This window comes from Ceratotherium simum, chromosome 11, assembly GCF_057802395.1.
Source record: "Ceratotherium simum simum isolate JZ-2026a chromosome 11, ASM5780239v1, whole genome shotgun sequence".
Classification (NCBI taxonomy): domain Eukaryota; kingdom Metazoa; phylum Chordata; class Mammalia; order Perissodactyla; family Rhinocerotidae; genus Ceratotherium; species Ceratotherium simum.
In genome coordinates, this window is record NC_141910.1 from 13,468,487 (window position 1) to 13,495,621 (window position 27,135).

At 44.7% G+C, this 27,135-nt stretch overlaps 1 protein-coding gene across 1 annotated transcript; it reads right to left on the reverse strand.

The window, feature by feature from the left end:
• Positions 1-566: 566 nt before the first annotated feature.
• NOTO (notochord homeobox) lies at positions 567-6,388 on the reverse strand. Its single transcript, XM_004435538.3, has 3 exons — positions 5,956-6,388; positions 3,274-3,488; positions 567-1,422 (listed from the first exon to the last, which is right to left on the reverse strand). Exons 1-3 carry the CDS (start codon positions 6,323-6,325, stop codon positions 1,264-1,266), a joined length of 744 nt encoding a protein of 247 aa, XP_004435595.1. The 5' UTR covers positions 6,326-6,388; the 3' UTR covers positions 567-1,263.
• Positions 6,389-27,135: the final 20,747 nt, after the last annotated feature.

A 27,135-nucleotide genomic window follows, 5' to 3' on the forward strand; every position in this document is an offset into this window, starting at 1 on the left:
TCCAGCATTAGGAAGGATTTCCCTGAAGACAGGGACAGAGAAGAGTTCTTGAAGCTGGACCCTGGCCTCCCTCCAGCTGCAGCCTGGTGTCCAGGAGAGCATGGTCCACTGCCTTGGGGGCAGGTAGTTTAGCAAGGCTGTCTCTGCTCCCCAACTTTCCTCTCGCCCTCAGAAAATTCTGCAGAGCAGCTGGGGACCATGCCATCTCTGACCACCAGGTGGCAGGGCAGACCTCCTTCCACCAGCTCACCTCAGCACCCAGAAGCCATTCTAGATTCTAAATCAATATTCTCAGTAGAGACCCACCCAAGAATGCGGAGCACTAGAGAAATCAGCTCTGGAAATGTTAGTGGCAGGCCCCACAGGGGGAGGCAGTCAGCTAGGCTTCTTAGAAACTGAGCAGATTCCTGGGAAGGAAAGAGAGCCATGAGTCTGTGTTGTGAAGGGGGGGGGGGGCGGGGTGGAAATAACCATCTTATGAAAATACAGCAGAATTTATGACAAAATGCCTGCCTTGGCAAAGGAAGAGTCCAATTTCTCTATTCTATATAAAGATGGAGAGGGAGTCAAGGTGGGTAGCTAGAGGGAAAAAGATGGTGGTCATGGTAGCTTGTCTGCTCCAAGGAGGCAGCTGGCCCTAGCTCCTTCTGAGAGTGGTAACAGTTCAGACAAAAGAAGACAACTCTGGGGAACTCCGTGAGGGGAAGGGGACTAAATGGTCTAACTTCTCCTCCTCTTTGCTTTCAACTCCACCACCATCTCTGGTGGGGAAGAGTCTTCTATGCCCTGATTCAAGGAGGCCCCCTCTTCTCCACAGCCAGGCCAGGAGAAGACTAATCCCTGGAGAGGCCAGGGCTGGTACAGGCACCACTCCCCCAGCTGAAGGGGGCCTGTAAGCTTAACAGTTGCTGCACACTCAGCACTGGGCCTGGCACACCATAAGTGCTTTATGGACGTCATTTCAGCCCTGGGAGGTCTAAGTTATCAATACACCCATTATACAGATGAAGAAGGCGGCTCAGAAGTTCAGCAACTGGGCCAAAGACATAGCTGAAGGTCAAAGTCTGTGCCCCTGACCATTTTCATTATTCCAGCTCCCAGGGGTCAATATAGAAAACCGGGCCCCTGCTCAACAGTTCAGATTCCTCTGGTGCCCTTTGACCCTGTCGAGGCTCTTCATTAAGAAGTGGGGCAGGGAGGTCCAGTGGGTGTCCCCAGGAAGAACTAGCCCAAACAGCCTGCGATGAGGCTCTGTCCCAGTCCTTAGCTGTCCACTCCTGACTCGGTATCTTCTCTCTGGATGCGGGTGTCGGAGCTGCTGGAGGGCTCGTCCAGGGGGGCAGCAATGGCAGATGTGGCTGGCAGGTTCAGCCTTTGTTGCTTCTGATACTTGACCCTGCGGTTTTGGAACCAGACCCTCACCTATAATTGTAGGTAGTGGGCAGAGATCAGAATGTGACCGGCAGTTCCCATTGCTCCCCCATTCCCACAGTGCCCTTTCCTCTCTGGCCAAAATTTGCTTTTCATTCTAAGGGAGGCATCTCCTCCAAAACACCCTTTCCTGTAATTCCAGTCGCCATTCATTCATCCAACAAGTATTTATTGAGCTCCTGTTATGTACTAGGCACAATCCTCGGTGATGGTGATACAGTGGTGAACAATAGAAGCATGGTCCCTTCCCTGATGGAGCTCATGGTCTAGTGGGGAAAGATGAATAACAAATATGGAAACAAAGAAATATATATATACACAAATGAGGGTACAAACAAGTTTGAGCCTCTCTGAGGAACCAGAGCTTAGGCTGAGGCTCAGGGGATGAGAGGCCAGCCTGGTGGGGACAGAAAAGCAGGCTGGGTCAGGGGATGACCTGTTGGAAGGCTCTGAGGTAGAACCAAGCTTGGAGTGTTTGAGGACCAGAAAGAGGAGAGCATGGCTGAAACATCTGAGAGTGAGAGGGGAAAACGAAGGAAGGGAAAGTTGGAGAGGTCAACGGGGCCAGATCACCCGGGACGTGAAGGCCATGGGTTAGAAGTGTCAGCTTCGAGGCGGGATGTGACATAATCCTATTTACATCTCAAGTGAATTGCACATCTGGCTTCTATATGAAGAATGGATGAAAGTAGATGCAGGGAGACAGCTGCGATGCCATTGCAGTGATCCAGTGAGAGCTGGGGCTGAACTGGGGGCAATGGAGAGAAATGAAGCAATTCCAGCTGTATTTTGGAGGTAGAGGTACAAGGCTTGCTGATGGATTGGAAATGGAAAGAAGAAGGAATCTAGGATGACTAGATATTTCAAACAACTGGGTGGATGTGGGGCCATGTGTGGAAAAGGGAACAGATTTGGAGAGAAATTAAAAAATCAAGAATCGAGTCTTAGACTCGTTAAGTTTGAAATGACTACCGATAAATATATCCAAGTGGAGACCTCGAAGAGGTAGTTAGATGTACAAGTCAGAAAAGAGAGGTGGGCTGAAGATACAAATTTGGGAGTCATTGGCTTATGGATGGTATTTAAAACCACAGGAATAGATGAGATCAGCTGGGGAGAAAAATTTGAGGTCACAAAGAGAAGAGTGGCCTACAAAGGGGACAGAGAAGAAGTGGCCAGAGAGCTGTCAGGAAAACCAAGAGAGTGTGGTGTCTGGAAGCCAAGAGAAGAGTGTGTCTCAACAAGAGAAGGAGCAGTGGACAGTACTGAGAGATGCTGAGGGGTGGAGTGAGGTGAGGGAATGAAAGCATCTGTTGACTTTGGCTAATGGAGGTCATTAGAGACCTTGATGAGAAGTTTCAGTGGAATGGTAGGGAAAGAACTCATATTGGAATGAGTTAGGAGTAGATGGGAGGTGAGGACATGGAGAGAACATAGCCAGTTCTTGAGAGGTTTGCCTGTGAAAAAAGCAGGGAAATGATACTGGAGAGGAATATAGAGTTAAGGAAATGTTTATTGTTATTTTTAATATTTAGTCCCTTGAATACATACTTATTCAGCTCCCTATTTAGCATGAAAACATTATATTATAAAGTTCTGCATTATAAAGTTCTGCATTATATTATAAAGTTCTGTCATGTGTTGTTCCCATAATGTGATTTCAATTGGGACTATTTTTTTCATCATGTAGGGAGTGTGCCAATGGTCAGGCCCTGTCTCCCCCAACGGCCTGGCACAGAAGAAGGCAGCCCATGTCTTCCCCCCACCCCCCACCCAGTGCCTCCTGGAGAGTAATGTCTGCCCCCACGTGCAGCCCCTGCCCCACAGGAGTCTTGCTCCCACCTGGTTCTCCGTCAGGTTGAGCTGGGCAGCCAGCTGGGCTCTCTTCTTCCCCACCAGATTGTGCTGTTTTGCAAACACTTTCTCCAACTCTTCCAGCTGCTCCAAATTAAACATAGTTCGAACTCTTTTTTGGGGTCTCTCAGTGTCCTGAAGGTCCTCGACTGGAGCGCAGTCGGGGGGCCCCCAGAGGCCTGGGCAGTGAGCCAGCTCCAAGCCTACAGAGCAACCAGCAGGAGGGGAGGTTAGCCAGCACCCCTCACCACACACCCCCACCTTGTAGGAGAGAGAACAAGCTCACAGCTCCACACCCTGCCTTGCCCTTGGCCAGGTCACACAGCAAGAAGGCAGGGCGGGCAGAGATTGCACAGAAATAACAGAGAAAAACAATGAGAAAGAAGGGACAGTGCTGTGAGACTACCTCTGCCTCCACTTTTTCCAGCTGCTTAATCTCTAGCCCTCAGAGGAGCCGCCAAACCTCCATCTCTCCTTGCCATCCACTCCTTTCCTGGGCTACTTCAGGAAACCCCCTGAGATGGACAGAGAAGGGACTCCCAAGGGTTCACCCTTTTCATTCATTCAACAAATACTTTTTGAATGTCTGCTATGTGTCAGGCATGGTTCCAGGACAAAACAGAAAATCCTTGTATAACAATAAAAAAAGGTAAATAAGTAAAATATTGAGTATACCAGAAAGTGACTAGCACAAGTGAGAATAATAAAGCAGGGAAGGACAGGGTGAGTGTGTGTCAGGGGGAGGATAGTTTGTATCTTTAGGAAGGGTAGCCACCTCACTGAGGTGACATTTGAACAGGACCACTATGTACAGTTTGTGGCATGCACATGGGTACCCAGCTGAGAGGGTAAGTGGCATCTGAAATTCTGTCCCCTCTCCACAGGCCAGTTCTTGCCCCCTGATAAGGTGCTGTGTCTGTCTGGACACATTAGAGTGCCCTTTTCTAATGCACACAAAGGTGCTATTCAGCTCACCAAGCTGTGGGCAGGTGAGATGGAGATTCATCCACCAGGGGGCAGTACCTGAGCGGTAACTTGAAAGGAATAAGGAAGTGAGCCATTGGGCTACCTCGAATGGGAGTGTTCTGACACAGGACTCACAAGTGCAGTGCTAAGACCCCTCAGCTCCCACTAGCTCCTCCAGGGCTGGCAGACAAACTACTCCAGTGAAGGGAGTGAGGCCAGGACCCCAGCTGCCCAGGACCCCAACCACTGGGCCCACCAGGCTTACCACAAACATAAGCATAATAGCAAAAGATGAGAAACAATCAGTGGGGCCTGATTAAATCAATTATGGTACATCCTTATAATGGACCACTCTTCAGTATAAAGAAGGTCTATATGGATTGATATGGAAAAATCTCCAAGATATATGATCAAGTGAAAAGAGTAAGGTGCAGAGCAGTATGTCTAGTATGGGGGGATAGAGAATGGATATATACACACATATACATATGTATGTGTATTGAGGTATTAAATATGCATAAAATACCTTTGGAAGAATAAAACTGCTGTCATTGGCTGCTTGTTGGGTGGGGGAACCAGGTGGCTGGGGGACAGGAAGGGAGAGGAAACTCTTCCTCATATATCTTAGAAAACATTTTGACATTTGAACTATGTGGATGTAATTCCTATGCAAAAACTAACTTGAAAATGAGAACTGTAATATAAAGTAGTAAACTGCAATTCAGAACTCAGGTGTGTGGCATGTTAGAAAAAGGTGGCTTGGAGTGATGGGTGTGGCTCCCAGATGCAGTGGCATGAGTTTGGATGCGGTTGGGAGCCCAGGGTTTCTCTCCAATACCGGTGGGAGGAATGCCCAGCTGAAGGGAGTTGAGGAAATGCAGGATGGGGGAAGCCCAGGGCGTAGGAGCCAAATAAGATTGTTATAGGATCTTGGTATGGGTTCATAAGGTTTGCACTAACTTTGCTCCCGTTTTCCTCATGGGGACATGGGGAAGCATGAACCAGATAACCAAAAATGGCAAAATCTCGTGTAGGTGGATGTTAATGCCAGAGGAGAAAGTTACCTCAACAGTTAATTTCTCACTGGGATTTAAGTGCCCGCGCTCCGGAGCCCTAAGGTACCATTCTAAGAGCGCAATAAGCAAGCAGGCTCAGAACAGTTAGGTGAGGAGCGTCAAGTCACTCAGACGTGAGCAGTGGAGGCGGTGTCTTTGCCAGTTCCTAACAGCTCCTGGCTGACCAGCACCACCCATAACATCTGCTTCTCCCAGCTAAGAAAGGGCCGAGGGTTCGCGATGAGAGCCACTTTGGGGAAAAGTCTGCGCCACCAAGCGTTATCCAAAGGGGCTGTGGGAGGGAGCAAGGGCCTCTATAAATCCCTCGTCAAGGGACGCGGAGCAGAGGAGCAGCCAGGTCTCCTTGCAGCCCCGGCCCTGGCAGTCTTCCGAGCCGTGCTGGCCCACCCGTCCTCACACACCCCTTCTCCCACCTCAGCAGCGTGCGGGGGAAGCCTTGCGCTGGGGTCAGTCCCTCTCTCTGGCCTCAGTTTCAACTGCAAGGTCAAGGGTCGTAGGGCCCCTTCCCACTCTAACTGCGTGTGCTTATCCAGCTCAGGGACTTCTCTATCCTGTGCCCACTGTCGCGGCCGCCCCTCTGCAGCCGCCCGCCTGCTTCCCCGGACGCGGGCGCCGGAGCACCTCGTACCTGTGACGCCGAGGCCCTGGAGGCCGCAGAAGTGAGCCACGCGCAGCCCCGGCACAGGAGGCTGAGGGCACGGCTGGTAGAGATCCACGCTCAGGTAGGCGGGCAGCCACGCCGCTGGGCACGCCCAGGGCAGAACCGGGGCCGGGGACCGAGAGGGAGCGGTCCAGAGGCCCAGGGCCGGGGAGGTGGCGGGCGCGCGGGGGTCGGGCCTCGCCAGGATGGCCTCGACGGAGAAGGAGGACTCGAGGCGTCCGGGGGCGCGGGGCGTGTCTGGGCCCGCGGAGCGCCGCTGGAGCGCTGGGGACCCGGCCTGGATCCGAGGGCCCGAGGGAGCGGGCAGCGGGCAGCCTAGGGGCACGGGGCTGGGCATGGCGCGGCCCTGGCCCGGACAGGCGCGGGGAGGGGAGCCGGGGGCTTCTGGGGCTGTGTTGGGAGCGCCAGAGGCGAGTGAGAACACCCCGCAAAGGCAGCGAGACTTCTTGGCCGGGAACGGCCCCAGATGTCGGCGAGGGCTCTTAAATTTGGTGGGGCGGGACAGGGCGGGGCGGGGCCGGCCTTTTCTTCCTGTGGCCCAGGCGGGGCCTCCGGCGCGCAGCTGAGCCCGGGACCTTCCAAAGCCGGTGCGCGCCCCGACCCCCGAGGCCGCGCCCGGTCTGGGGCGAGTCAAGGTGGGCGCAGCGCCGAGGAGCGTACTGTCTCCCTCCTTCCGCTTGTGAAGATGCCCACCCTCGTGCTGGTTGGGGAAAGGACCATGAGCTCACTGTGGTTTGCTGGTCATCCTGGGCCCACCACCCAGCCCCTGTGCGCCATCTTGGAAGCTGAAGCCTCAGCCAGATTCACTTGTGACTGCGCAAACCTTTTAAAATTGTTAAAATCTAATTTAAATATCTTGTTTATAAGCACAGTGAGAAGTAAATTTCCCACCTTGTCCCCTAGCCACTCACTTTCCCTGCCTGCAGACACTGCTGTGGTTACCAATTTCTTTTGGATCTTTCCAGAAACTTTCTGCACCCACATTATATAGGCCCCACTGGAAAAATCTTTCCTATATCCAAAAAGGTGGAGAGGGAAAACTGTAACGGTTCCAGATTGAGAAATACTAATTTATTGCCAATACATAGGAGTTGAAGGCTTACAAAATTCCTTGTTATGTAGGTGTAGGGCAGGCATTTGTATCCCTAGTTTACAGATGGTAATCAGCACTTAGCTGTTATCCTTGGGAAAGTTACAAGTTACTGTTTGTATTTCCTCACCTGTAAAATGGTTGATAATAATAGCTACCTCATGGAGTTGCTGTGTGGATTAAATGACTTTATGCATGTAAAGCATTTAGAATTGGCCTGATGTATGGTGAGCAGTATGCAGTGATTTTGGGGCTCTGAGAGATTCCAGACTCCCAGGTTCGCATCACATTGTGCCTCCCCAAATCAATGCCTAGCATTGAAACTACTCAATCAGGTTGAGGGGGGTGCTGTGTCATTGTCAATAGACGTCAGCTGTTTGGGACACAAACATGCCCCTTCCGCTCTGTCAGGTAGGGGCTGGAGGAACCTTGCTGGGTGGGTAGCTGTCTGCCCTGCCCTCCTTCCCACTTCAGCAAATACTGGCCCCACTTTTGGGGCAGCTCCCCAGGCAGCCTGGAAGGTGAAATTGTGGGAGAAATGAAGGGCGGTGGCTCACTGGTCCCAGGTCTAGGCTTACTCTGGTTCAGCCAGAGGATGCTGTGTCAGAGATGAAGGAACACCAAGGAGAGGCCTGGGTAAGGGGTGTGGGCCGGGTGCAAACTTGGAAGAGGGGCTCCCACTTACCTGAGGTCAGACCCACTAGGAGTTGGGCGATCCAGTGAAAGTTCTAGAGCCTCACTCCCCCCCCCCCCAGTAACTCCCAAATTCTACACACACCACTCCATTTCTCAACATGCTTTTTGAAGGGCTTTTCTTCCCAGAGGGAAGGGCTGTGTGACCCCCAGGACCGGTCCAGACGGCAGTGCCAAGGCGCCAACAGCATGCCTTGTGAGAAGACCCATTTTTTCGGGCCTACAAAGACAGCAGTTCATGCTGTTGGGGGACAGTGGAACACAATGACAGAAAATGTAGATTTTGGAGTTCGATAAAGCTGGCTTCAAATCCCAGCTTTTTCACTGAACATTTCTGTGACTTCGAATAAGTGACTTATTCATTCTAAGCCTCAATTTTTTGTAAAATGGTAATGATCTCTTAGGTGAGAAAATAATACTTACCTGATGTGATTGTTAGAAGAATTAAATGAGATTGTGTTTTTAGCTAAGTGGTAGCTATTATGGGGAGGAGAGAAGCTATTTACAATGGTAGATGAGCTGGGCTAAGCTTTTTAAAAGGGTGCAGCCAGAGGATGGGGCCAGGGCCAAGATAAGGTGTCTAGTCTGTGTCGCTTTATACACTGAGACTCTCAGTGGGTTAATCTGGCAGCAGCATGCATGCTCTAATGAGGGGGAGTAGACAAAGAACAAGACAACACTTGTAAGATGGAAGGCTTATGAACATTTTGTTAAGTCTATTTGTGCTGATTTCTAGGTAAAAAATATGGTCACTGAATCTCTATCTCTGGGTTGTCAGTACATAATTCATTATATTTCAGTACATAGTTATGTTTTCTGTTGTTTCACTTATTCCTCCTCAGATTGCAAGTTCTTGAGGATAGACATTAATATCCCCAATTTACATATAAGTAAATAGAGCCAGAGAGGTTAACAGACTGCCTAGGTTCAAATACCCTAGCTATGTGATCTTCAGCAAAATGTGGTTTTAATTTGCACTTATTTCCCTGAAGACTGTTCATGTTGAGCATCTTTTCACAAGCTTATCAGCCATTTGGATATCCTCTTTTCTGTGAAGTGCCTGTTACTTATTTTTGTGTTGTTACTATCTTTTTCTTATTAATTTGTGAGACTATTTATGTACAGACAGAGATAGATATTTTGGAATCAAGTCCATTGTTGCAATATATATAGAAGCAAATATCTTCTCCCACTCTGTGCCCTGCCTTTTCATTCTTTTAATGGGTTTTTTTCATGATGAACACAATTACTAATTTTAATAAAGTTTAATGACCTGCTTTTGTGTCCTTTAAAAGAAACGTTTGCCTACCCAAAGTCAGTAAGATACTCTTTTGTTATTTTTTAAATTCTGTATTTTATCTTTTATATTTAGGTCTTGAATTGATTTTTGTGTAGGTGTTAGAGAAAGGACTTTTTAAGGATGACTCAAAAGCTGAAGCTATAAAGGAAAATATTGATTGATTCAAATACACAAAAATTTAAAAATTGTAACTGTACTTTTTGTTTTCTACATGATTTAACAAACATTTAAAGAAAAAAGGCAATTATTAGTGTAAAAGCTGTTATTACTGTAACTTTGGTTTGTAACTCCAAATCTTGTTTTCTACATAATTTAAGAGACTAATGCATTTAAAAGAATTATTAGTTTATCTTTTGGGGAACTCAATATATAAAGATGTAATTTTGTGACATTAACAACTGAAAAGGAGTGGAGATGGAGCTGTAAAGGAGCAGAGTTTTTACATATTATTGAAGTTAAGATGATATAAATTCAAATTAGAGTGTTATAACTTAAGATATTAAAGGTAACACCTGTGGTAACCACAAAGAAAATAGCTACAGAATATACACAAAAGAAGATGAGAAAGGATTTTAAACATTTCACTACAAAAAATCAACTAAACACAAAAGAAGACAGTACTACAGGAAATGAAAGACAAAAAAATCTATAAGACATATAGAAAACAAATAGCACAATGACAGAAGTCCCTCCTTATCAGTAATTACTTTAAATGTAAATGGATTAAACTCACCAATCAAAAGACAGAGATTGGCAGAATGGATAAAAACGCATGATCCAACTGTATGCTCTCTACAAGAGACTCACCTGAGACACAAAGACACAAACAGGTTGAAAGTGAAAAGATGGAAAAAGATATTCCATGTAAATAGTAACCAAAGGAGAGTAGGAGTGACATACTAATATCAGACAAAATAAACTTTAAATCAAAAAAGTTTACAAAAGATAAAGAAGGACATTATATATTAATAAAAAAGGTTCAGTACAGCAAGAAGTATAATAATTATAAACATTTATGTACCTAATGTCAGATCATCAAAATATATGAATGAAAACCAGACATTTAATATTGTTAAAATGTCATTACTGGGGCTGGCCCCATGGCATAGTGGTTAAGTTTGGCACACTCTGCTTCAGCGGACCAGGTTCACGGGTTCGGATCTCGGGCACAGACCTACACCACTCGTCAGCCAGGCTGTGGCAGCGACTCACATATAAAATAGAGGCAGACTGGCATGGATATTAGCTCAGGGTGAATATTCCTCAACAACAACAATGAAAATGTCATTACTACCCAAAATGATCTACACATTCAATGCAATCCCTAAAAAAATGCCAATGATGTTTTTTGCGTAAATAGAAAAACCCATCCTGAAATTCATATGGAATCTCAAGGAATCCTAAATAGTGAAAACAATCTAGAAAAAGAACAAAACCAAAGGACTCACACTTTCTGATTTCAAAACACACTGCAAAGCTACAGTAATTGAAACAGTATGGTATTGGCATAAAGACAAACATAGAGCAGTGGAATAGAATAGAGATCCCAGAAATAAACCCTTGCTTATATGGTCAAATGATTTTTGATAAGGGTGCCATGACCATTCAATGAGGAAAGAACAGTCTTCAAAAAACGTTCCTGGGAAAACTGGATATCCACATGCAAATGAATGAAGTTGGACCCTTACCTAACACCATATACAAAAATGAACTCAAAATGGATCAAGAACCTAAATGTAAAACCTAAAACAATAAATCTCTTAGAAGAAAACATAAGACAAAAGCTTCACGACATTGGATTTGGCAGTGACTTCCTGGATATGACACCACAGGTACAGGTAACAAAAGAAAAAATAGACGTAGTGGAATTCATGATAATTAAAAAATTTTGTGCATCCAAAGACACTATCAACAGAGTAAAATGGCAACCCACAGAATGGGAGAAAATATTTGCAAATTGTATAGCTGATAATGGATTAATATCCAGAATAGATAGAGAATTCCTAAGACTCAACAACAAAAAAGGAAACAGCCCACTTCAAAAATGGGCAAAGGATGTGAATAGACATTTCTCCAGAGAAGATATATGAATGGCCAATAAGCACATGAAAAGATGCTCAACATCACTAATCATTAGGGAAATGCAAATCAAAACTACAATAAGATACCACCTCACACCCATTAGGATGGTTACTATCAAAAAATAAAAACCAGAAAACAACAAGTGCTGGCAAGGATGTAGAGAAGTTGGAACCCTTGTGCACTGTTGGTGGGAAAGTAAAGTGGTACAGCCACTATAGAAAACAGTATGGCAGTTCCTCAAAAAAATTACACATAGATTTAGCAGTTCCACTTCTGGATCTATCTACAAAACAATTAAAAGCAGAGTCACGAAGAGGTATTTTTACACTCACGTTCATAGCAGCAGCATTCACAATAGCTAAAACATGGAAGCAACTCAAGTGTCCATTGATGGATGAATAGATAAGTAAAATGTAACATACACATACAATAGAATATTATTCAACCTTAAAAAGGAAGGAAATTCTGCAATATGTTACAACATGGATGGACCCTGAGGACATCATGCTAAGTGAAATAAGCCTATCACAATAAGACAAATACTATATGATTCCACTTATATGAGGTACTTAGAGTAGTCAAAAACACAGAGACAGAAAGTATAATGGTGGTTGCTAGGGGCTGGGTAGGGGGGAATATGGGAAGTTATTATTTAATGGGCATAGAGTTTCAGTTTTATAAGATGAAGAGAATTATGGGGATGAGTGGTGATGATGGTTGTGCAAGAATGTGAATGTGTTTAACATCACTAACCTGCACAGTTAAAAATGGTTAAGATGGTAATTGTTATGTTATATGTATTTTACCACAATAAAAAAAAAAAGTGGGGCGCTGCCCAGTGGCGCAAGCAGTTAAGTGTGCGCGCTTTGCTTTGGCGGCCCAGGGTTTGCAGGTTCGGATCCTGGGTGCACACCTACACACTGCTTGACAAGCCATGCTGTGGCAACATCCCATATAAAGTGGAGGAGGATGGGCACGGATGTTAGCTCAGGGCTGATCTTCCTCACAAAAAGTAAAAAATAAAATGAAAAAGAAAGTGAAAAGAAAAGACAATGGAGCAGTCTCTTCAAACTATTGAGAGAAATTAACTGTCCACCTAGAATTTTATATCCATCCAAACTATCATTCAAGAGAGAGGTAAAAATGAAAATATTTTCAGACATACAAAGACCAAGCGAGTTAGTTTCCCAAAGACCCTTCCTTACTAAGAGACCTGCTAAAGAGTAGGTTAGCAAGAATAAAAAGAAAACATGAACCCAGAGGGTACCAGAAAAATAATAAGGTAAAAGAAGTACAAAGGGCTGCCCCGAGGCTTAGCAGTTAAGTGCGCGCGCTCCACTACTGGCGGCCGGGGTTTGGATCCCGGGCGTGCACTGACACACTGCTTCTCCGGCCATGCTGAGGCCGTGTCCCTCATACAGCAACTAGAAGGATGTGCAACTATGACATACAACTATCTACTGGGGCTTTGGGGGGGGGGGAAAAAGGAGGAGGATTGGCAATAGATGTTAGCTCAGAGCCAGTCTTCCTCAGTAAAAAGAGGAGGATTAGCATGGATGTTAGCTCAGGGCTGATCTTACCCACACAAAAAAAAAAAAAAAAAAAAAAAAAGAAGAAGTACAAGGAAGGGGCTGGCCCGGTGGTGCAAGCGGTTAAGTGCATGTGCTCTGCTGCGGCGGCCCAGGGTTCGCTGGTTTGGATCCCGGGCGTGCACCGATGCACCGCTTGGCAGGCCATGCTGTGGTGGCGTCCCATATAAAGTGGAGGAAGAGGGGCATGGATGTTAGCCCATGGCCAGTCTTTCTCAGCAAAAAGAGGAGGATTGGCAGATGTTAGCTCAGGGCCAATCTTACTTACAAAAAAAAAAAAAAGAAGAAAAAAGTACAAGAAAAATAATAAGCAAAGAAGTTGATTAATCATCAATAAAATTTTGTCAACTATTGTTAAAAATAATCTTTTTAAATTAAAAAACTAAACATCAAACAGCAATAATAAGATTGAGGATATTAAACAATGAGCCTGTTAAGGTCATTGTCATGGTCAGGAGAAGAATTTAAAATATTGACTAATTTTATTTATTAGTAGGCAAGAATAATAATTAGAGTGTATATTAAAAATTTAAGGGCAGAGACTAAAAGAATAGAAATATAATCCATAGCTTCCAAACCAGCAAAGGAGTTTTAAAAGGAGGGCAGGGTGTATGTGGAAAATTTTATCAGTTCTCTCGAAGGTAGAAAAGGAGACAAACAGAAATTTAAAAAAGAATGATAAACAGAAAATACAAAAAATATAGCAGAAAAAAGTCCAAATAGAGAAGCAGTCACACTGCAACATAGAGACAGAGCCCTTAGCCTATGTTTAAGTGAGCTAAATGTTTATTCCAGAAGGGGAGGACAGGCCAGGATAGCTTTCCTAACTTCATGGTTCTTGAGTTTGCTCTTAAGATTTTTTTGTGTAGGTGTAAAAAATATATGAGAATATTGTTCCCACAATCTCTGCCTGAACAATCTACTAGAGAAAGAACTTCAGACAACCAAAATGACAGGACAGAAAGCAGCATGAGGTATAGTGGCAATGATCATCAGTGGCCCTTAACATCACAGCCATAAAGACAACTAGAAATTAATGCGCCTGCTGGTGGAAGTACACAACTCTAGCTATGAAGTTTTCTTGTCAAAAAAATCAAACCTGAATCTGATCAAGTCTTTAGATCTAACTGCCAATTCACAGGAAATATAGTGGCCAGAGCAACATGTTAAACACCACCACAGGGATGCAATCAGCAAAATCCAGACTATAAGATGCTCTATAGGGCATACTAACTATCTTCATCAATAAATGAATTGTAAGGAAAAAAAAAAGATGAAGAGAAAACCTATAGATTAAAAGAGTCATAAGAGACATATTAACCAATTGCAATGACTGGACCTTATTAGGAGCCAAAGAAACTGTATAAGTATTTATGAGGTAATTGAGGAAATTTGAATACTGGATATTGGATAACATGAAAGATTATTAGTATATATATACATTTTCAGGTATTATAATGGCTTTTTTTTAGGTATGATAGTGGTATTTTTCAGGCGTATATAACGAGTCCTTATATGTTAGAAAAACCTACATGAATATATATGATGTCAGACTTTGCTTCAAAATAACTTAGGGTGCGTGATTGGCCAACACGAGATTGGCCATGAGTTGAACATTGTTGAAGTTGGCTGATGAATGCATATGGTTTCATTATAGTATTCTTTCTGCTTTTGTTTATATTTAAAATTTTCTATAACAGAAAGTAGCAATAAAAATGAAGATTGGCAATAAATGAATTGTGTTCAACTTAAGTAGGTAGGAAAAAAAGCAACAGGGAAAAGTTAAAGAAAATGGAAGAAAAGAAAAAATATAGGGGCCGGCCCCGTGGCTTAGCGATTAAGTGCACTTGCTCTGCTGCTGGCAGCCCAGGTTTGGATCCCAGGCGTGCACAGACGCACCGCTTGTCCAGCCGTGCTGACTTGTCCAGCCATGCTGAGGCCGCGTCCCACATACAGCAACTAGAAGGATGTCCAACTATGACATACAGCTATCTACTGGGGCTTTGGGGAGAAAAAGGGAAAAAAAGGAGGAGGATTGGCAACAGATGTTAGCTCAGGGCCGGTCTTCCTCAGCAAAAAGAGAAGGATTGGCATAGGTGTTAGCTCAGGGCTGATCTTCCTCACAAAAAAAAAAAGAAAAAATACAGATAACAACAAAAAGTAATGAAATACAAAAAAATGATACAGTTAATAGAAAAAGATGGTACAGTTGAGATCAACAAAATCCAAAATGGTTATTTGGAAAAGATAACAGAGTAAACAAACCACTAACAAGACTTATCAAGAGTAAAAAGAGAGGGGGCCAGCCTGGTGGTGCAGTGGTTAAGTGCGCGCGCTCCGCATCGACGGCCCCGGGGTTCTCAGGTTCAGATCCTGGGTGTGCATGACACACTGCTTGTCAAGCTGTGCTGTAGCGGCATCCCATATAAAGTAGAGGAAGATGGGTACAGATGTTAACGAGGGCCAATCTTCTTCAGCAAAAAAGAGGAGGATTGTTATCTGATGTTAGCTCCAGGCTGATCTTCCTCACAAAAAAAAAAAAAAGAGAAAAAACATAAAAAGTGTTATTAGGAATGATGACAGAGAGCAAGGCTAGAAATTAATAGAGGTTATTTCATTGTAAGAGATTATCATAAATAACATTGTCAATACATTTGAAAACTTATATGAAATACATAATTTTCTAGAAAAATATCAATTGTCAAAACTGACTTTAGAAAAAATAGAAAACAATACACCACTAACTATTGGTAATCAAAATTTTATGCACCTCTTCCCCTTCTCCCAAAAAAGACATCCAGTCCCAATGGTTTTATAAAACAAGTAATCCTGATTTTATACTGTTTCAGAGAGTTGAAAGACAATATGATATATTGAATATAATTCAGAGAGTTATAAACAATATGATTGTCTATAGAGAAAATTCAAGCAAATCCACAGAGAAACTCTTAAAACTAATTAGAAAATATAGTAAGGTTGCTGTATATGTGATAAATATATAAAAATTGGTAAAGGTAAATATTCTTAGCAAATGTATAAAATATCTCATTCATAACTACAACATAAATTATAAGATACACAGGAATAAACTTAAAAGATGTGCAAAATGTTTAAAGAGAAAATCAGAAAACAGTGTTGAAGGACATAAAATAAGACCTGAATAAATGAATGGGAAGACTCAATGTCAGAAGATGACAATTCTTCCCCAAATTATCTAAAAATTAAATGCAATTAGAATTTTTAAAATCCCAATATAATTGTAGAACTTGATAAACTGATTCAAAAACTGTAGAATGAAGCACCAAGAATATCTAAGATGATCTGAATAAAATGGACAAGATGAAGGAACTTGCCTTACCCAATATCAACACTTATAAAGCTACAGTAATAAAGACAGTGAGGTATCAGCATAGGGATAGATGAATAGGCCAGTGGAACAGAATGGACAGCCCAGAAACAGATCCAGATACATATGGAAACCCGAAGTATGACTGAGGAGGCACTGCACATAGTGGGGGAGAATGGACCACTCAAAAATGTGGAGATTTATAACCAGATTAATTGGTTATAAATATGGAAAAAGAAAAAAGGAGATTCCTACCTTACAACATACACAAAAATAAATTTTGAGGAATTTAAAAGCCTAAATGTAAAAAACAAAATTTCAAATTTTTTGGAAGAAAATATAGGAGAATAGCTTTATGACCTCAGAATAAGGAACAATTGCTTAAATATAAGAAACACACACCATAAATTTTGTTACATTCAAATTTAAAACTTCCATACAATAAAAGACACCATAAACAAAGATAAAAGACAAGTCATAAACTGGGAGAAGATATTTATAACCCACAGAGTTGATAGAGTTTGATCAGGGAAATCAGAACCACTGGGAGTGACATAGAATAAGGAATTTATTATGAGAATTTGATCTTATACACTTATGGGAGCTGGCTAAACAGTTCACGCACAGCTATTGCTTCTGCATCTGGTACTGAGACCTGCAGTCAGCAGGGCAGGCAGTGAGGAAGGAAAAGTGGACATGAGGTGGGAAGAACAAGGAGAACTGGAACCTTCGAGGGATTGCTGAAGCTCATAAGGAGAAACTGGAACTCACATCCTTCTTTCACTACCTCCAAGCCTCCAAATTCCATGATGTAAGTGATCTGTAGGAGAATCTGGTAACCTTCATCCCAGAGCTAAAAACACACCAAGCTCAGGAGTTGGAGAAGCTGAAGGAGGAGATCCAATGAGAGCTGAAAGAGCTGCAGACCCGGCTGTGGCCTTGTGCCGGTAAAGTGAACCAACAGATCTACAACACCATACTTGAGCTGCAAGAGCACCTGACCCTACAACGACCTTCCAAGTATAAACATGACTGCTTCACTTCTACCTTTCAAATATCATGCAAATTTCTCCTGTGGCCAACCCTAGCCCAGAAACATACAGGAAAGTAAATTCTAGGAAGTAGGATTCCAGCTCAGCTAAGTTGACACAGTACAAAGCCACCACAATTATGTATGCCACAATTGTCAACTTGGCATACCTAAACACCCGTTTTCACCATACTTAACTTTCAAATAAAGTTTGAAAGCAAACTACAGCAAAATCGTGCTTCTGCTTAACACGATGCGCCTATCCCTTGCGCAATGAAAACGTCAGATCAATTGTTATCCGTATGGAGAAAGAAAAAGTACATTCCTAACCCTCCGCTGCCGAAAGAGGATACGAAGTCTCTTCATTCATGGTTCAGTGATGTTCATTTCTCTTCTAGCTGAGTCACACTTCCCCTGTGATATCCTGTATCTTAATTACTGACAAATAATGTTAAAATTAATTTAGACAGTGGAGAAATGGGGAAAGGAAGGAAAAATTTGGTTAAAACACAAAAATATTTACATTGATATACGAAGAAAAGTTTCAGTCCTCATTTCTGCAACTGGTTGTGTTGTTCTAGCTGGTATTTATTTGTAAATACTCTTCCATATTCCCTGCCTGGTGGGGTGACCTTTGTTCCCGGTCTGGGCCATTAGCACTCCTTCCTGTATTGGGCTGTAGTAATTTTGCTATTGACTTTAGTTACAAGAGACGGGAATACCAAGAGGCTCCCCATTCTCTCCTTGATAGTCAAGACCAATCACCCCAGGAAGTACAATAACCCTCTTCTCTGCCTGTTGATTCACTGGCAAGAGAAGCCAAAGTAGCCAGTGCTAGACTCAACTTCCAGTTCAATAGAACCACTGCTGTGTCCCCTATGGAAATACTTATTTTTTGGGAACTCAGACCCCTAGGTCAGCAGAGCCCAAAGTTTTAGCGACAAGAAGCAGCAGTTTTGCGAGAGGAGTTGTGTGTGTGATATTGAGGGGAGCTGTTCTCATTTTTACCCTCTGCTTCCCCACCCACAAATCCTGGCTTTGGGAGAAACTGCACCATATGTCAGTTGCTGATTTAGAGCACATCCTGAAGGGCATTACCCAAGCCCTGCAAGGTTTTGCCACCCAGCTGGTGCCATAAGTTAAGTCTTCGAAAGGCCATTCTACTGTTCTCTCAGGGCAGCTACTTCAGGGTGATGGGGAACACGGTAAGACCAGTGAATTCCATGAGCCTGAGCCCATTGCTGCTCTTCATTTGCTGTAAAAGGAATTTTTTGGTTAGAAGCAATGCTGTGCGGAATGCCTTGACAGTAGATAAGGCATTCTGTAAGTTCACAGATGGTGATTTTTGGCAGAAGCATTATGGGTAGGGAAGGCAAATCCATGTCAGAGTAACTGGATATTCCAGTGAAAACAAAGCACTGCCCCTTCCTGTGTAACCAACCTGCCACCAGGTGGCTGATTGATTTCCAAATTGGGGGCTCTGCTGTTGGTAGGCTGGGCACTCGGCAGTGGCTGTAGCCAGACTGGCCTTGATGAGTGGGAATCCATGTTACTAAGCTATGTATAACCTGCATCCCTCCCACCATGGCCACATTTGTCATAAGCTCATTACAGATACCACATCTACTTGTCTTTGGTGATTGGGTACCATCACTTGGTCCCTGCTAACCTGAGATCCTATTATCCTCATTGAATTTGGGGAGCCAGGTTCAACAGCATATGTTGCTACCATCATTTCTGGCCTACAGAGAATAGCCACAATAGAGCTCTTCAAGGATATCAGGGCTCTCCATGTGAATATATTTCTCACAGGCTTGGTGAAAGGAGTATCCTCTGGACTTTCCTGAGTGCGTATTTAGGGGTCAGGTAAACAGGTCTTATATGATAAATCTACTCTAGCATTCCAGTCTTCCTTAGCCTTTGGGTCCTTGCTTCTACAGTGTTCCAAAGAAGTTCTGGCATTTCAGCCTCCAGATTTCAATCAACCAACTGAGCAGTTAGAACCGCTCAAGCTAACACATCAGGAATCTCTGCTTAGTGAGTCCTAATAAATCAATTCAGCCTAATCTGACTTTATATTCCTTCCACCCTAATCCCACACCTTAGGGATACATGTCTGTATATTTCCCCAGGTTTTCTATATATATTAATATAACTTGGCAAAATCATGCAATTATTTTGGTGCGTGTAACACCTTCTCATGGATCATGCTTTGTACTTCACCCTTTGGAGCCTGTTTGGACTTGAGTCTATAAGCAATGAGAGATAATGGAGGTAGATCCTGAGAAAAATCAAGACTATCACTTCAGGGAAGGCCATAACCGGTCCTTCAGGCAAGAGGAGACTAACGTCCTCAGATGGGGGGGGGGAAGCTGTTTCTACTGAAAAAGGAGGTTCAGCAGAGCTTAGGGACTCAAGGTCCCCAGATTCATTGGAATCTACCTGTATTTGTCTCCATCCTAACTTTCATGGTCCCACTCCTTCCCAATCAACTACCCAATTTTAACAGAAGAGACCTGTGAGGTTGGGAACATAATTTGTCCTATAGGACAGCCACGGAAACTTCAGGTCCTTTACATGGAACTTGAGATGGGAATTTAAAGCCCTGACTCATCATATTCTTTCTCCAATTCTCCAGGGCACTTGAACAACCCACCAATCTCATTCCCATTGTTATGTTCAGGCAAATACTTGGTCAATCAAAGCATTGACTTCTATAGGCACTTGATTACAATTGTCTACAGGTGATCATTTAAAGAATATTTTTTTCCTATTGTATGCCATGGAGTACCACTGACCCCTTTACCCCTGGTAACCCTTGATAATCCTTGGTAAGTGTCATTTATGCCTTTAAATATAATTAGTTCACAGAATCAATTCTAGATAATCCGGACCAAATTCAGAGAACCCATCACTCACTAAGATTCTGTTCCTCTTGGAACTATGTCTGGTAGCAAATTCTGTACCAGTCAGGATCCAATCTGAGAAGCAGAACCACTCGGAGTGACATAGAATAAGGAATGTGTTATGAGAAATTGACCTTATGCAATATGGGAGCTGGTTATGTAGTCTATGTGAGGCTGTTACTTCTTTGTCTGGGGCTGAGGACTGAACTCCACAGGGCAGACAGTCAGGAAGGAACGATGGATGTGAAGTGGGGGAGCAAGGACAAAATGGAAGCCAGGAAGAAGAGCAAAAATGAGCTGGAAACTGCTTCAGTCTCACACCACCTCTGTGTCTCTAATTTTGTTAATGCAGGTGACCTGCAAAAGAATCCGGTGTCCTTTGTTCTGGAGCTAAATACTACACACCTAGCCCAGGAGCTGGGGAAACTGAAGAGGGTCTGGTGGTAGATAAAGGAGCTTCGTGCCCAGTGCTACCCCCCACCAGCAAGGTGAGCCAGCAAATCGGTCATAGTGCGTGAGCCACCACAGTGCCTGCCTTACACAGCGTAAACATGGCCACTGCTGCTTCACTTCTGGCGCCCAAGTGTCATGTGGATTTCTCCTGTGGCCAACCCTAGCCCAGAACCATGCAGGGAAGGAAATTCTGGGAAATGTAGTTCTAGCTTAGCTAAGTTGACACAATATTCATAAAAAGGTTTAAAACATGTATAACATAAAACATAAATATATGGTACAAGTATAAAGACATTCTTGAGCATGATAAATATGACAATTAAAATATGGATGAGCATTGGGGAGGAACAAGGGACTAGCGATAGGGAGAGGCACAAAGGCTGGCAGTTTTCTATAATATTTTATTTCTTAAAACAACTGTAAAACTGATAAAGTGGGTGGTGGTGGGCATATGGATAGTCTTTTTATTGTTCTCTATACTTGTTTATACATTTGAAATGTAGAGAGGAGGAGAAAGAGGGAAAAAGTGGTACTAATACTAATAATTGCTAATATTTACTGATCACTTGAGCTTTGCGCTTGGATTATTTCACTTAAGTAGAGAACGAGTTTCCTTCTCTGGACACAGGAAAGAAGCATAGCTGTGGACGCCAACATTTTGAGTCCTCGTCAGGATCCCAGAGCCACTGGGGACCTAGGAAGTTGGGGAAGATGTGTTGGGAGACCCCTTTGCTGCCCTTTCTCCCAGCACTCTAGTAAATCTTTGTCCCTTTTCTCCTTTTTCACCCTTTCTTTTGCAAGATCTCTCTCCATCTCTCTTTCTCTTCATCTTTCCAAAGGGAGAATTGTCATCCAGAAGAAAGGTGCTAAATGGGGAATATGCAGGTCTTTGGAGCTGAGATGCAGAGCCCACACACATCAAGTCTCAAGTCAAACTCAACCTACAAGTGAGAGGGCCCAAGGGCTACCTTGGGGGAAGCCCCACACCTCCTCCCCCTGCCGGGCTGTCTCAGCTCCAGCCACACCTGCTCCTCCTCTCCTCTGCCCCTCTTGCATCCCCTTGCACCTGACAGGCCAAGAGCAAACAAGGTTGTTGTTTGTTCCTCTCACCCGGGAAGCACAGTGACACAGGGGAGGCACCCTATATGCTAACACACATTGCACTTTGCAGTTACCTACTGTTTCCTAACTTTTTCTTATGTATGCTGCTTTTAAGACTTTCTCTGAAATCCTACGCTCTTCAGTTAGACTGAAGTCAACAAACATCTGTTTGTTTGAGGCCTATTTTATGTGCTTGGTTTATGAGGGGTACAAAGGAATGAAGAATACAGTTTCTTCCCATTGGGAACTCACAAGCTCATGGTGGGGGTGGGGGGCAGAAAGACTCATCCACAACCAAGTAATGCAACTGTCAGACTAAAGGGGCAGATTCTATGGGTGTATGAAGCAGAGAGGTTAGTTATAACTTCAGAGATCCAGGGAGGCTCCTTGGAGGAGGTCTTCCTCTGCAGATACCTCCAAAGAGAGGAAAGCCTATGAAGGCAAGGAGCAGGCGAGAATATGCGGGAAGAGAATGCTACAAGAGAAGAGATAAGGGCTAGCTAGTATGGACCCCTTGGGGACTCCCAACTTTAAGAATGGGCAAAGCCAGAGGGAGGAAGGAATGATCAGAGAGGAAGCACGAGGACCAGGGCAAACAACCCTCGTGCAGTGAGACTAGTATGTTTCCTACCCACTTAGAGTACTTTAGAGCTGGTTGGGACTTTGGCAGAAAGCTAGTCAAAACCCTTTGTTGTATGGAAAAGGAAGGACATTGAGGCCCAACTAAGTGGGGAGTGATGTGCACGAAAGGCAAAACTCATTTCAGGACTCTGAGCTTCCAGCTCACTCTACACCATGGCCCCGCGACAACCCAAGACCCAGGTCGGCACCTTGTATGTGGTTTTATTCACCAGCCATGCCTACCACAGTGCCTAGCACATAGTAGGTGCACACATATTTGCTGAATTGAATTCCATTTCTCCCTTATTCCTCCAGTCTGAAGAAAGGGACAAGAGGGATTATCCTTTACCGAACCCCTATGACGCCCCAGGCACCATGCTATCTTGCTGATCCCCACAGTCATACTGTTATTCTCATTTTACAGATGAGGAAACTGGATCTTGGGGAGCTAAGTGATTTGTTTTACGGCTGGTGATCTGCCAGAATTCAAACCCGGGTCTGACTCTATTCCACAATGAGAGTGAAAATTTAAATGACTGAATTTGAATTTAATTGAATTGATTTCTCCTCTGTGCCCACAGCCCTCACAGGGGAAAGGATTAATTTTTTCCTTTGGGGATGAATGGGGGATGGAGTTGTAGTGGAAGAGAGTGTGTGTGAGAGAGTAAATCCCTCTAAGAAGTAACTTGTTTTAACTACTCATAACTGACTGAACTTCCAACACCAGTAGAAGAGGTGAACAAACGTGTTGGTTCTTTTAAAAGTCACCGCCTATCAGGCTTCAGCCCCTCTCTGCATCACGGACATTCAAACGTGGTCTGAGGATCCAGAAGCTCAGGGGCATTGTTGAAATGGAAAGACATAAAAAGAGTTGGTTATCATGTGTGTGACCTCTCCAAGAGTCTTGTAAGCAGATGGAGTTGGAGAGAGGAGAGGATGAGAGAGCCACACAGAAAGAAGTTTCTGTGCCCAGAGAAAGGAAAATAGATGATGACCATGGTGGTGGTAGTGGTGATACTGGTGGTGTGTGTGTGTATGTGTGTGTCTTGCAGGTAGATGTTGGGTAGTTTTGGGCAAGGAGAAGAGGACAGACTGGTCACAGGCCCTGCATTCCAGCCCAGACCGTCCCTCATCCCCTTGTAACCTTTTAAGGATCTTCCAATAGTGGGCTTCTGGGGTTGTCACCAAGCCTTTGCCACCCACTACTAAGGCTGGGGAGGTTGAGTCTGGAGGCTGGGGGTAGATTGGGAGAGGACTGGTATGGGAGGGGCACTGGAAGTCCTAGGAAGCCTCATTTTCCAGGCCAGGTGCAGAGGCTGGGCCTTGCCGCCAGCTGGGGGTCTGGGAGTGGGGCGGGGGGCTCTGGCCGCCTGTTTGTTCAGCACTGAACTGAGGTTCCTGTTAGGAAGTGCCCTTGTTTGTGTCCAGACTGATCTGTTTGCTGTTCACACTTGCATGGAGACCTGCCCCTTGGAGTCCTGGCTTCAAACATAGGGGTCAGCGTGGGAAGGAGGAGTATGGGCTGAGCTCAGAGCCTGCAGGGTCCAGAGAATAATCTGGGAAAATCAATGTCTACAAGCTCCTGCTGAGGAGAGGGCGGGTGGGACCCCACTGGAAGCTCAGCCCTGGCTCCCTGCTTTCCAGAGAAGAGCCAGGTGGGGCTCGTCCAGTGAGGAGTCCTGAGTTAGGAAGGGTTTGGAGTTCGGCTTCCTCACTCATCACAGGAACTGCCTAGTGAGGAACAAAATGTCCTAATGCTAGGGTGCCACCTTGAGATGCTGAATTAGTTGGTCTGGGGTGTGGCTGGGGCGTCAGAACGTAGTAAAACCTTCCCAGGTGCTTCCACTTTATAGCCAGGGTGAGAACCACTGTTCTAGAGTCTACCAGCTTCTCAAACCTTAACATGCATGCGAATCACCTGGGGAGCTGGTTAAATTGCAGATCTTGACTCAGTTGGTCTGGGTTGGGTCCTTAGATTCTGCATTTCTAACACACTCCCAGGTGATGCTAGTGCTGCTGGTCCAGGCACCATACTTTGAGTAGCAAGGCTCCATACCTGCTTTGGACTCCTCATTCCAATTGTCCTCATTGCTCAGAGGGAAGAGGGTAGAGCCATGTCCCCAACCTTCCTGCACCCAGTCACCTGGCCCACCCTTTTCCCACCACCTTACTTGGTAAAGTGATCAATAGACTTCACAGCCTTTCTGGCCAAGGCCAGTCCTCCAGTCACTCTCAGGGTCTCAGTGGACAAAACAGATCCCTGACTCTACCTGAGACAAACCGATCCAACTAGCTCCAGGTGTGGAGTGTGGCAGAGGTAGGGAGAGGGCAGGACCAAAAGCAGCAGGCACTCCTTCTCTTGTCTTCTTGGGAACTTAGGCCTGATGGGCAGACAGGACACAAACATTGTGTAGTAGAGTATGTTTCCAAAGATTGCTATACAGTCATGCGTCGCTCAATAATGGGGATACATTCTGAGAAATGTGTCGTTAGGTGATTTCATCATTGTGCGAACATCGTAGAGCATACTTGCACAAACCTAGATGGTACAGCCTACTACACACCTAGGCTCTATGGTACTAATCTTATGGGACCACTGTTGTATATGCAGTCCATCGTTGATCGAAACATCACTATGTGATGCATGACTGTAACAATACCTTCCTTCCCACATGCTCTGTTGCAGAGAGGCCTTGCCATTTCCCCATCCCTTCTTGGATCTGGGCTAGCCCTATGATTTATTTTGGTCAATAGAATGTGGGGAAAGTGACACTGTGTAACTTCTGAGGCTGGGCCTTATGATCTGAAATTTTCCCTTTGCCATTTGGGATGCTCGCCCTTGGGATCCAGCTTCCATGTGAAGAAACCCAAGCTAGCCATGCAGAGAGGATGAGAGAGGTCCCAGTCTCCCAGCGAACCCTGCCAAGACCCTAGATTTGTGAATGAAGCCATCCTGAATGTTCCAGACCCAGAAACCATCTGATTGCAGCCCAGACCAGCTGCATAATTTGTGGAGCCCAGTGTAAAATGAAAACATAGGGTCCATTGTTCAAAAATGATTAAAAATTTCAAGGAAGTAACAGCAGAGCATTAAACCAACTGCAGGGTCTCTGAGTGTGGGGTCTGTGCAACTGCATAAGTCACACACCCATGAAGCCAGCCCTGATTGCGACCTCATAAGAGATCGTTGTTGACACCATGTGAAACAGAAGAACATCCCAGCTGAGTCCTGCCCAAATTCCTGACCCCCAGAGTTGTGAATGAATAAAATAGTTGTTGTTTTAAACCACAAAGTTTTGAGGGGTGGTTTGCTACACAACAGCAGAAAACCAAAACACATTGCATGGTCTGACTCCTTTGCAGAATGGGAGACCCGTGAGAGGAGGCACTGGCAGGTCAATATTTTGGAAATCTCATGGGCTAAGACCAATGACAAATGATAATGCTTGTTCAGTAAATGGACGGATCTTTGAAGATGAAGTCAGCGTACAGAATACAACAGGTCAAAAACTAACTACAATTCAGTGTTCAAAGGTGTAATTTCCCCAGAATACGCTGAACTAGGTAAAGGCAGAGGAGGGCAGGGGTAGGACCCCGCGTGTGCGTTTTCTCTGGGGCAGACAGCGTGGAGGAGTGGAAGAAGAAAGGTCTTCGGAGTCAGACAGACCTAGGCTTACATCAGGCTTGTGCACATGCACATTGTGAGAGTTTGGGGAGCCTCACGCCTCCTCGTCTGTCCCCATCGTGCTCCCCCTGCAGCCTTTCCCACCCCAGAAAATGGCAACTTCGTCCTTCTAGCTGCTCAGGCCAAAAAACTCAGTCATCCTTTCTCAGCAAGGGCCTTTGCACTCTCTTCCCTCTTCCTAGAGTACTTGTCCTTCAGATATTTGTATGGCTCATTCTCTCGCCCTCTTCAGGTCCTTGCTGAAAGGTCACCTTCTTAAAGACACCTTCCTTGACCTGACCTTCTCTGCCTTATCCTACATTCCTTATTTCCCTGTACCACTTAATTTTTCTCCGTAGTACTTGTCACCAACCAACAAACATATATTTCCCTAACTTATTTATGTTTATTATCTCTCTCAACAAGAACGTAAGCTCCCCAAGGGCAGAGATTTTTTTTTTTTTTTGTGAGGAAGATCAGCCCTGAGCTAATATCTATTGCCAATCCTCCTTCTTTTTTTTCCCCCCAAAGCCCCAGTAGATAGTTGTATGTCATAGTTGCACTTCCTCCTAGTTGCTGTGTGTGGGATGTGGCCTCAGCATGGCCGGAGAAGCGGTGCGTCGGTGCGCGCCCGGGATCCGAACCCGGGCCACCAGTAGCGGAACGTGTGTACTTAACCGCTAAGCCATGGGGCCGGCCCCAAGCAGAGATTTTTATCTGCTTTCTTTACTGCTTTTTCTTTTGGTGCCTAGAACTGAGCCTGGCCCAGAATGGTCAGCCCACAAATATTTGTTAAATGAATAAACCGATGAATGAATGTAACTGATGTTAGCTTCACCTAATACAGCCCACTTTACTGGATGTAGTGAAAACTAAAAGGAGTACTAAAGATACAGTTCCTGGCACAGGACAGAGGCTCATGCACATATATGTGTGGGTATCAGGGAGGAGATGTGAGCAGAGCGGGAGACAGCTCATCAGCCTGATCCATGTCAGCCCCTTTGGCCAAGTGTTCTTCTCAAGGGCTCTAAAGGAGCCAGGTAAGCTGCCATCAGCCTGAGCTTCTGGTCCAGGATTACCAGGGCTTCAGCTTTCACCCAGGGAGTTCTGGGTAGGGATTGATTTGGGACAAATACATCACCATATCACTTGAAACCTGTTGTTTTTCTAAGCAAAAATAAATACCCGAACTCAAGTTCCTGCAAGCTCCCCCTGGCATCTCTCCAAATCATCTTATAATTCGTCATTTAATCCAATGATTGTCAACCTTTT